Below are 11,822 nucleotides of genomic sequence, written 5' to 3'. Positions count from 1 at the left end.
GATAGTTGATTGGCGTTTGTGATGAATTAATGGATTGTTTTAACTGCATTTTAGAAAATTTATTCTAATTAATTGCTTACAAGGTCAGCTAACACAGAAGTAGTGAAAAGTTTAGCAGTGACGACTTGATTGATGCAAGTAAGGTTGAATAGTACGCCACCGGGGTCCATTCAGTTAGAGGGGTGTCAGGTGGGGCGACTCCATTACAAATAAAGGGGTGTTATGTCGGGTGATTCTATTCCATAAGAGGGGTAGCAGGTGGGGCGAGTCCATTGCATTAGAGGGGTGACAGGTGGGGCGAGTCCATTATTGCATTAGAGGGGGTGACAGGTGGCGCGAGTCCATTGCATTAGAGGGGTGTCAGGTCCGGCGAGTCCATTATTGCATTAGAGGGGTGTCAGGTCGGGCGAGTCCATTTCATTAGAGGGGTGACAGGTGGGGCGAGTCCATTACATTAGAGGGGTGACAGGTGGGGCGAGTCCATTACATTAGAGGGGTGACAGGTGGGGTGAGTCCATTGCATTAGAGGGGTGACAGGTGAGGCGAGTTCATTGCATTAGAGGGGTGTCAGGTGGGGCGAGTCTATTGCATAAGAGGGGAGACAGGTGGGGCGAATCTTGTAATTATTCCAGTTTGGTTCAGAGAACAGGAACTGAAGAAATTGTTCTATGTTATACCCTCAGAAATCTAAATTTTGACTAATTTCAGACGTATCCATTTTTAAAAGGCTCACTTGATTTAAGCTTACATCAGAATCATCCCACCTTTTCATTATTACGTTCAAATATCATAATAAATATTCATACTAAGATTAGGCCGTCAGAATGGGACCCTCCCTATATAAGAATATATAGGAAAATTTTGATCCAAATGAATATGTTCCATATGGTATAGAACAAAAATCTGAATTTTTTAAAACCCAGGATTGTAAATTTATATAAATTTGATCTATAAAATATGGGTTGTTGGAAACCATTTTAGATATTTTATTTGAGTGCGCTAAAACAGCTTGGAGGGGTTATTTAGAAAATATTGGTCATTTTACAACTATTTAAAATTTAGGTACTACTAAAAACCGTCAATTTGAAAGCTCTCGAACACTAAAAAATTCTCATTTTTATTATAATTACTACTATCCTTATCATAATAATTTCATAACAAAATGCAAAATAAAACGCCAAATTACAAAAGTTTTATTGAGTTTTCATATAATAGCTGCACGAAGGAGAGTGGGGTTCCTGTGTGTGAAACAAAAGCTGGGCATCGTAGGTTGCTTTCAGGCGGATGCTGTGCAGAATCTCGTTGAGCTCCTGAAAAGATAAAATAATGTTTACAAATTTGAACTAAACGGACAGGCTCTTTACAATCTAATAATGCATGTACAGTAATATCACAGGGGAGAGGTATACTTACAATTGAAATGGCGCGAGCGTTTATTACTAGCGCAAAACCAAAACTATGATCTGGAATTAGCTAAGTATATAACTTTCTGAGACCTCTTGTTAAAAAAGTAACATTGATATCACAACCCGTTTCATTTGCAGGGTGGGCGAGACTACTGCTACGACCGTTAATATATATTCCTCTTGATATCAAAAATTATAACACGTGTTGTAGTACACGTTGACACATTTCAGAGAAGCGTAAAAAAGAGGTCAATTACAAATTCTCTAATTATAGCAAATATATTGCACATGTAAAATATGGTTGTACAATCAAGTTTTAGTATAGTGAATCGTTAATGATTGAGCAAAATACGGCTCACTGGAGACGACAGACTGTGTAAAATGTGTATCTGTTAATCGCTGTACAATGAGCACTCAAAATCCTTAGATCAGAAGCTCAGAACTGTGACAAGCAACATCTTATTAATTAAAGTGATAATAACTCTTCGTTTTGGCCAAAAAATGAATTTTCCTGGAGTAAACAACAATTTTCCCATACTAACCAATGGTTAATGAATCCATTTTTACATTCAAAGTTAGTCCCTGGTTTTTTTCTAAAAAGTTTGGTTTTTTGTTAAAATCTCTTAAGAGATTTTAACATAGTATAGCCATCAATGGAGGTCACGTGGTCTAAAGACAAGCTCAGATATCAGAATAATAGCTATAACAGCCGTTTTTGTGGGAAAACAGAATATATTATATTTTTATGAGTCACTCACAATGTTTTTATTGTGAAATACAGATTTCATACGAAGAGTTATTATCCCTTTAATCAGTGATCTTTGTGGTAATATATTTAAACACGTGCGCCATTTTGATTTAGGCCAAAAATATTCAAAATCACTTGTCAAGGGGCACAAAAACAGAGCTAAAAAAAGTGCAAAGCTAAAATATTTCAAGCAAACTTAATCATCAAAAGCCAGATGATAGCCCCGTTCATCCCGTACATTTGGAGTCCCAATGCATTGTTACCAATAAATTCTACCATTCTGAGTGACAAACAAGTAACAATGGAAATACAGTGAAAGGATTCATGTCATAAATATTTGTCATTAATACATTACTAATTTTGTATTCTTTCCTTAGTCTGTGCCTTTGGTTTTTATGGGGGCGGTTATTGAATAAATAGTGATACTTACAAATGTGAATTTGTTTCCATGCCTTATAAAAGTTCAGCCTTCTCACTGCACCACACATACTGTTGCGTCTACACCCGACTCTGTCCTACTGTCTAGTGAGCATTCGGGAAGACAGCTCGCATTGCGATGGGCAACTTATTGTTATGCAAATTGCAACAGGTACGGCTCATTTTAGGTGAGAGGTCGTTACTGAAACTTTTCACGAATGTTCAATAAACCCGGTGGTGAAGCCTTCATATGCGCTTTAAGTCGTGTAAATAGTCGATGTCGCATACGTTACTCTACAAGGACAAAAGTGTCCAACTGGGCCTACTACAGTACACGTGTAACCCCGCTCTCCCCTATGTGAAAATTATTCTGAAAAGTCAGCATTAGATGTCTTTCTTTACATACACACACACACACACACACACACACACACACACACACACTGGATAAGGTCTACTGCCATGTTACGTTACATTTTGCTCAGATAGGGGAATTGTCCTGCTGACTAAAATTAAATTTTCAGCATCAAACCCACTTTCGCCGTGCATGTAATCAGCAGTTAGGTTTTTAATCATGCGGGACGTCAATGATGCATGAATCATATCATTTTGAGTTTTTCATAGTCTTACATATATCTAGATTTTCGACGGGTGTGACGACCCGATATGTCCGACAGGCCAGATATGTCCTACGACCAGAGAACAGGCCAGATATGTCCGACAAAAAAGAGCCAGATGTGTCCGACAGGCCAGATATGTTGGACACATTTGGCTCTTTTTTGTCGGACATATTGGGTAGTCACAACGGGTCTTTCATGTGGTCAGACCCTTGATAAAACGTCAAGGTTCATATGAATGAGTACATGTAACAAGGACCGAATATAGTTTGGTGGGTTCTAGTATGACCACTGAAAAACACGTTTTGTTTCTTTACTTATTTTATCGATTTAATTATTTACCAATCAGACCGTTAAGATTAGATAACTTATGCAGGATCATTGAAGTTGAACGATGAAGATAACGTGATCATAACCAAGGACTGTCTGACAGAGAGTCCTTCATTAAGCTTTACAGCAAATTTTTTGGGCGTAATCGTCGTACGAAGTCTTAAAAAGCACAATCATTGAAAAAAACTCCTTTTATCAAGATAACTCCGATATAAGAAATTTGAGGTCGACAGCGAAAACTACCTGCTGCATTGCTTTCGAACAAGGCCTAGCCTATTGCTCGTGATCCTCTTCTCACAAGCTTCAAGTACCGATGTTAGTTACGTGGCTTCAAGTGCATACAATTCGTTATTTTCAGGCACTTTAGGGTTTAACATTATTTTTACCCCCCCCCCCCCAAAAAAAAAAAAAAAAATGCCAAGACAGACTGCATTTTTGACGCTCCATAGATATTTTACTTGAAGGGGTAGTGGTAGGGTGGGTGGCATGGAGGGGGGGGGGTGCTACAGATCAAAAGTGTTGAATATTATCATTATATTATTGTTATTACTTTCACGGAGAATATGACCCTATAAAGAGACCTTTTGAATTCGACGCAGGTTAATGGACCAGTAAAGCTTTGTAAATCTAGGGCCCATACATGCATGACCTTGCTAAAATGGAAGAACGCAAAAAGATATATTAAAAACTATAATTATGGAATATGCTATTAGTGCTTTAGTGACTTACAGTGAAATTATATTTCGCTATCGCGCTATCTTAATTGAATTTCCAGGGCGTCGATGAAAAGGGGTGACACGCGCGCTTCTTAAGTTCTATATATTTATGATTTTAATGTGACACCAATGAAGTTTAATTCTTAGTGAGGCGTAAGTAAGGAACGCACAAAACTCATTTGTGTACACATTTTGAAATAACTCTCAGTAAAAAGTAATATTAAGGTTAGCTCAACTGGGTGTTAAGGACAAGGGAACTTTCTTTGCAGCATGATTGTGTATAATAAATATGTTAATTATGATACATTTCCCTTGTTTTTTTAAAGAAGTAAATATTTATTGCTCAATGGCTGCTATCCGAAAATTGCAAATATTAAGCATCCGAATATTGTATGATTCAATCAAGATTATGACTAAAAATTGATTAAAATCAATCAAATTGCTAACAGTTAAATATGTATTTTTGGTCGAACTGAAATTAGTGCCCAAAATACTGTCAATATGTTATTTATTCTGACGGTATAATCTAGATTTGGTCTTAAGTCAAACCTCTGAACATTAGTTTTAATGAAATTCCATCCGCTAATTAATTTCAATCGAGTCACACTTTTCTTTCTTCATCTCTGCTAATAACGAGGACACGATGAATCAATAAAATACACCCTTTCAATTTTCATTCCAATCTGAGTCAATGGATTGTGCATTCTTTCTGAATCAGCCGTATGGTCACCGCAGTTAAATATATTCATAGTCAAAGTTTGGATGGCTTCTTTGCACGCCACCCCACGCAGCCAGGTTCCCATGGCTTTTGAGATAATAAGCCCGACTTTATCAGGTACAAGGCATTTTCATTCTGGACGCCGCCTACTACACACGATCTCCAAGGACTCCTTTCTAAGCGGGAAAAAATTTGCACAATGGAAAAGATTGCTGTATTGTTAGCGTTTCTAGCTGTTACCTTGCGCACAGGTAAGTTGTATGTATAATGGCAGCTTTTTAGGCTGGCTTTTATTTTCAGGATTTTACTTAATCTTTTTCTCTTGATGTATGGAGGTATTTTATACCCACTTTTGTGCTTACAGAGTTCTGCGTTTTTCTTCAGTTGCAGTTTGACCAATCTTTTGCTGGTCTCTTTACGTTTGATACCTTTGTAAAATAAACGAATCCTAAAGGTATTAATTTGCTAAAACTGTTTACATGTTAAAGACAAACAAAACAAAACCGGTATCTTTTTAATGGCAATTATAGACATTTTTTTCATTGCATTGTTCTAAAGGACTGGGTGAGCAAGAGAGAATCGTTTGTGATAAAAATGATGACTGCAATTTAGTCTTTATTTATCCTGAAGTATGCAAAAGAAAGACGTTTAACATGTTTTCAACGAAATAAAGGCGAAATAGAATAGAAATTTGAATTAAAACGGGTTAAAATTTTACGTGTCGCTATGAGAGACTGAAGGTAACAGCTGAAAGAAGCGTTTTCATATTCATTGCAATTATGCAACGCAAATATCACATGTCTTTCTTTTATTAACTTTTTGATAAATAATCTGTCGTGTCTGAATTTTATTGTTTTTATCTTTCTTTAATTATTTGAAAGCGTCTCGCAGAGTTTCAAAAAAGAATTGCTTATATCATATACCTAGAAAAATGCATAGATAAAAATTGTTTACGTGAAAGGCGTGAGGTCGTACTCATATTATAAAATTGTAACTATAGGGGGAAAAGGGCAGCGGCTGCACAGTGTATAAATACGACTGTGGGAAATCTCCCATCAAAACAAACCCCTCTCTGTAAGGTGCGTTCGACATCATCTTTATCTCAGATCTAATGACTTTTCAAATTATAGTCTAGAATTAGGGTGACTGGCTCGGTGTGAAAATGGAAAGTGAGCGCTAATCGCGGGGGGTCATCTTCTGACGTCACGTGCTCTCGTGACTTGAGATTATAGGTACAAGGCAGCTGGCGTACGATATCTATTAATATAAGGCGTGGAGGGGAGGACTGCTGTGAATAACATGGGCGAGAGATTGTGGTTGATTCTACCCATAATTTTTATGAAATAAAATTTTCTTTTATAGTTGTCAAGTGTAAATTCGTGATTTTTTGGAGGGGAGGGGGAGGGGGGATTAGCGTGCAGTTTAATGAATTTCTCAAGATATACGCGCAAGATATAATCTAGCACATTTTTAAACTCCCTTGGTTATCTTCGAAACCTTAGCCATTTTATGAAGAATACCTCTTATCTGAAGTTTATTTAAAACACTAAATTACAGAAAGCTTAGATAAATTAAAAAGACGCGTTTGAATTTAAATTATGAAGGACAGCACACAACATTTATAATACATGTACGTCCATCCATACTTCAATAATTTTTTAGGTAATATTGCGTGTGTAAACTTAGCGACAAAGACAGCATTTGTAACGAAAGAAAAATTTAGCACAGATATTTTAAAGACACGGGAACTGCAATACCGAAAAATCGAAAATATCTCGGAATTATAACTTATTTCTAATCTGATCTTAGGGGTCGCGTGTTCCCATATACAATATAATTAACGCACTCTTTACGCCGAAAAGATAGGTCATCTTTGAAAGGATGCGGACCTTAATGCGACTAGTTGTAATGAGTTGTTAATATTGCTTCTGTTGAAGCTGATGCAAAAAAAAAAAAAAAAAAAAAAAAAAAAAAAATATATATATATATATATATATATATATATATATATATATATATATATATATATATATATATAATGTTATTTTGCTTCGTCTTTAAAAACATTTATGTCTTTCATATACGAAAGACAGCCTGCAAAAATAAGCACATCAATAAACGTAAAAGCAAAGGTCATTTTGTTCTATGGTCGCACAGTAGGCCTAAGAAAATGAAAATGCAAGAGAGTCCTTTAAGTGTGACTGTGGAACCTCGTGGTTTTAGCTACAAGCTGTCTGTCTTAACAAGCGGATGATTTAGTACGTAGTGGTCAATTAAAATTGTCCGGTCCAGATTAGACCGTCAGTTTAATGCGTTTCTAACAATACCTGTCACCTTTGTGATGGCTACTCTCATGCAACGCCACGCTTAGCATTTTTAGATAATGTAGAGACCGACGCCAGCCAACAACTTCCTAAAATAGGTATATGGAGTTTGTGTGTGTGTATGTGCTTATACCCAAATTGATGGTCCATAAGTTCCCAAGAGTTTAAGAACAATGGGGTTTTCCCTCATATGCTTGGGGAAATGATATACAGCAAATTCTAGATACGAATTTACGTGCAGGCGCAAATCTATCTCGTAAGTGAAGGAATGTCACCATAGGCAGGCAGCGTCTAATCGTTCTACACAGGGCCACTCCTTTCTGTGAGAAAAGTGATAATACGTGAAAAAAAATAAATATATGGGCAAATGGACAGATAGCTAAGGACACACCGATGGACAAAAGTGAAAATCATCAGTTTGCTTTGGTAGCACTATAATTCAGACGAGGACGATTGGGTGGCTCATTGCTATTTGTTAGTCTGACTAATCTGGCGTTGACCAATTACAAGATATTTAAGATAGTGACTAACCCGTGTGAACCAATCAAAAGCCCCAAAGGAAAAGTTTCCCACGACTTTTGTGGAATAAATTGATTCTAATAACCACTGGTTGAAGGAAACATTTTCATCCCGTTTCGAATGACTAGCGAATTATTTCGTTTTCAGTTTAATTGACCGGTAAATAAAAAAGGAATGAATCATTTAGAGTTATTCTGAATTAACTTTTTACCAAGGCGTAACCTAATTAAAATATAGTTCACTGCATTTTTAATTTTTTCACAATCCTTGTCAAAGACTACATCTGATGAATTAGTAGTACTAGTATATACTTCGAATCACCTCATTATGATATCGATTCTAATTTGGTTTTCACGGATCTCAGTGTAACATTGTACAAGTATCTACGTTTGACTTTTTATTACACGACGGATAATTCACCTCACGGTTGCCAAAATTATTTCATTGTTACATTTCATCATTATCTGGAATTTTCAGGGGCTTCTCACGTATAAATCAGTTCAATGTATTAACGTGTTTTTTTTTTCAGCCCTTGCCGTAGATTGCATCTCGTGTATATCTGTGATGACCACCAACTTCCAAGTGATGACCAGTCTCCAACAGATGTATGGTGACAATTATGACAGCAGGTGCTCCAATAACCCTACAGATATCACCAATGTCATCCCTTGCAGCGGATCATGCATGAACATCAATGTCACCTCTAGCACAATTCTGCAGGTGAGAGAAGAGTGAGAGAGAGAGACGCAAAGGGCCTCACCTGTTTTAAAATGCACCTACCTATATGTCGCGATTTCTAGAATTCAAATGAGTTTAAATTTCATTTGAATTCGATTCATTCACTCACCAATTGCATGTATGTGTATTGCTATGTACAATACACATACAAGCAATTATACAAAAAAAAAAACTTAAAATAATTATAATAATAAGTCTGCAAATATTAACTTTAACGAGACTTCGTGCAATTCGTTTTCTTTTGCAGGGCTTTTCACAATTTATATACCTTGCAACTGCCAATGCCCTTAACATTTATGACAAAGAGAACCAGAATTTCACCAGTTTTCATTTTTTTCCATTACATGTTCATATTTCGCCTTATAAAATTAAATTCAAATAGCTTCATCCAATTAGCAATTTTATGAATGCACTGGTCCATAGTCAGGGGGTTGAAGTTGACGCTCCAAATCTTCCTCCCACGCCTTTTAGGCCATTCCCCTGGGCTCATGCATCCTTATTTAGATGACAAACGTGGGGAATTCCACATAAGGTGACTTCTTAGTCTGCCTCAGTTTAACTCTAGTCATATTTGGTATTCAAGGTACCAGTGAACTTAAATGAATACAGATTTTTGAGTAATCACTGTATTTCTTTTGCAGGGTTTCTCACAGCCAATCGTTCTCCAGATGTTCATGCGCACCTGCAACCCCGTGACTAGTCTAGACGACGGCTGCAGGGACCTGTCTAATAACGATGTGCAAAATGTCCAGCAGTTTGTTGGAGCCGGGGTGGCACTTGACAACCAGATACAGGGGCGATACTGTGTTTGCAACACGGATAAATGTAACCAGGATATTAGCACACTCGAAGGGCTGCCAGTCGGTAGGCACATTTGACCGTTAAAATAAAAAAGATTTAAATATAAATGTGTATAAAACACAATACAAAACACCATTGCAAACATCTTTATTGTATTTGGACCCAGTCCAACAGATCTACTTTTACCCTTAAAATACACGAGACGAAATCAAATAAGGGTTTCATCACTTGTTGCCCGTTTCAGACTTATAGAATGATCTCAAATTTGTGAGGATCCGTGAATGGTGTCTGTCTGTACCTTCTATCAGACTGAAGTCACTGACAAAATTAATGTGTCTCCTGCGGTTCCTTTTTTCTATCAACTATCCCCGTGCACTGTAATATGAATTATAACCCATTGGTTCACAGGTGAGCCCACCCGCTGCCATACATGTAGATACATGGAGTACACCTCAAGCGACCCCCAGATCCAGCAGAACTTTGATAACACCATGGCACAGACCCCCGGGTTAGACATTCGCTGCCGTGACGACCCAGCCACCGTCCCATACATTCTGTGCAGCGGGTCTTGTATGTCCTCTGAAGGAACGGTCAATATGACCATGGTAAGTCCAAGTGGAAGTGATTTTGTTTTGTGTTATTTGACATTCCACAGGCATTTAAATACTTATTCTGTGGTTTGTGAACATGGAAAGATTTTGTCACAATCTAACATTTGAATTTTGGCTTACCATGACGACTTTACATGTCATTTGCAATGAACTTTGAACTTCCGGCTCAGAAATAATGCGGCCTATATTTGCTAAATGGGCCTAACGTTTTTACCCCCTTACATTAGTTGTCCTTTGTGTCTCTCTGGGAACCAAATTGGAATATTTGTTGTTTGCATATATCCGTAACCTCTCTGAACATAGAAAAATCAATGGAATTATATCAAATTGAGAAACATCTACACCATAATGTAGGTCTACAAACATGTAACTATATATGTACCAATGGCATTGCACATGCCACTCACTGTATTCTGGTTTTACAATTGCAGAACAACAACAATTTGAGTATGTATCTTGTCCAGCGACAATGTGCCTCCGTTAGAGCTGAGACCAAGTGCACCATGTTTAATGAAGAAGATAAGCTCGTGGAGCAGCTTCTGCCGGTCAACTCTCTCAAAGCAGCAGGCGTCACCAATATGGAAGTTTCCCTTGGTTACTGCGCTTGCTCGGAAGAGGATTGTAATGGCGGTCACACAGGCGAGCATGAGGAGCCAGAGGAGCCCGAGGAAGTTCGCTCCGACTCAATTAGAATGACTTCGATAAGTGCGATTGCGCTAGCCACGACAAGTCTCTTTTTGTTACTAATTTTTTATTGATGGACGCGATTATGACCAGTTCAGAACTTATATTTCCCATTGCTTTACGACGTACAAAGACTAGAATATGAATTTCATTGTCCATTGTTAACCAGATCATATCATTTTCCCCATGTTCGTTTACAGAATATGGATTGACTTCATTACTGAATACATGTTCAAATCTCTAAACAGTGAAAGGAACCAGAAATGACCAGTCTAAAAGAGTCAGTGATCGGTTCCCCTCTTCAAACAGTTGTCAGGCAATTAAGTATCACGACAATAATTTAAGACATACACGAATAGGGATTGTATCAGATATGAACAGAGCCCGAGGAATACGGTCACCTTTCAGTGGCCTTTGAAACACAATCTTTTTATAAAGAAATACAGTGTAAGCACTCTTCCTCTGGAAGTGTTGTGATATTTGAATACTTTTCTAACTTGGCGAGCGCTACGAGGTTTTGACTTATGTTTTGATAGTGGATCGTATATCGTAATGTTTCCATATATAAAACCATATATATATTTGTAAAAAATGATAATAAAAAATTACCGAAAATGTTAAGTGTAAGACGCAGGGATGCATCCCGACATGTCCGTGTCGTTTTGACAAGTGATTCTAGAGCAGCAATCATCATTTACCTATGGCTACATGTAGACTCCATTTTATCATTTTATAATCTCATTGTAACACGCATGATGGTAAGTTTTGTCAAAGTAGTTGTAGGTAGATCTTCCCACATTGGCTTATGTATATTCGCATTTGGTTAGCTTCCATGTGAACAGCATTATTTCATCATTTACGAAATAAATCCCAATAAACCTGTCTTTAAAAAAAACACGACTCTCTTTAGTGTTTTAACTTGTTATCTTCTGAGCGACCGTGAAAGGGGAAAAAGGGGAAGGTTTTTGAAAGCTGCTTTCAATAAAAATTGAGGAAGCACCACAAATATATACCATAACCTAACGACTATGTACCTGCACTCTCTGGGCCCCAGACCATATACTGTTGTTTACAAAAAGTCTCAAAAGTTTTAAAAAGAAATACCCCTGTATATAAACACACACAAAAAAAAAAACAAGAACATTCTTTTCTTAACATGTTTCATAATATATATTTAGTAGATTTTCACACTG

General features: G+C 37.2%; 1 protein-coding gene and 1 long non-coding RNA gene across 2 annotated transcripts; one reads left to right on the top strand and one right to left on the bottom strand.

Moving 5' to 3' along the window:
- Positions 1-1,170: 1,170 nt before the first annotated feature.
- LOC147763014 (uncharacterized) lies at positions 1,171-2,911 on the bottom strand. The gene is made up of 2 exons (XR_015333323.1): positions 2,585-2,911; positions 1,171-1,310 (listed from the first exon to the last, which is right to left on the bottom strand). It is a non-coding gene; the product is annotated as an uncharacterized LOC147763014 (long non-coding RNA).
- Positions 2,912-5,024: 2,113 nt separating this feature from the next.
- On the top strand, positions 5,025-11,526 carry LOC106160468 (uncharacterized). The gene is made up of 5 exons (XM_013537089.3): positions 5,025-5,203; positions 8,325-8,515; positions 9,175-9,397; positions 9,743-9,939; positions 10,377-11,526. Exons 1-5 carry the CDS (start codon positions 5,152-5,154, stop codon positions 10,701-10,703), a joined length of 990 nt encoding a protein of 329 aa, XP_013392543.2. The 5' UTR covers positions 5,025-5,151; the 3' UTR covers positions 10,704-11,526.
- Positions 11,527-11,822: the final 296 nt, after the last annotated feature.

Source organism: Lingula anatina, chromosome 3, assembly GCF_051362555.1.
Source record: "Lingula anatina isolate TDL-2025a chromosome 3, LinAna3.0, whole genome shotgun sequence".
In the NCBI taxonomy this organism is placed as follows: Eukaryota; Metazoa; Brachiopoda; class Lingulata; order Lingulida; family Lingulidae; genus Lingula; species Lingula anatina.
The sequence above is the reverse complement of the archived record's forward strand: the minus strand, read 5'-3'. Positions and strand labels throughout refer to the sequence as shown.

Bases quoted from the DNA above. Each gene is read 5' to 3' on its own strand.
- LOC106160468 (XM_013537089.3), top strand. From the start codon at position 5,152: ATGGAAAAGATTGCTGTATTGTTAGCGTTTCTAGCTGTTACCTTGCGC. The intron at 8,516-9,174 runs GTGAGAGAAGAG...TTTCTTTTGCAG, and splicing joins CCTCTAGCACAATTCTGCAG to GGTTTCTCACAGCCAATCGT. The intron at 9,398-9,742 runs GTAGGCACATTT...ATTGGTTCACAG, and splicing joins ACTCGAAGGGCTGCCAGTCG to GTGAGCCCACCCGCTGCCAT.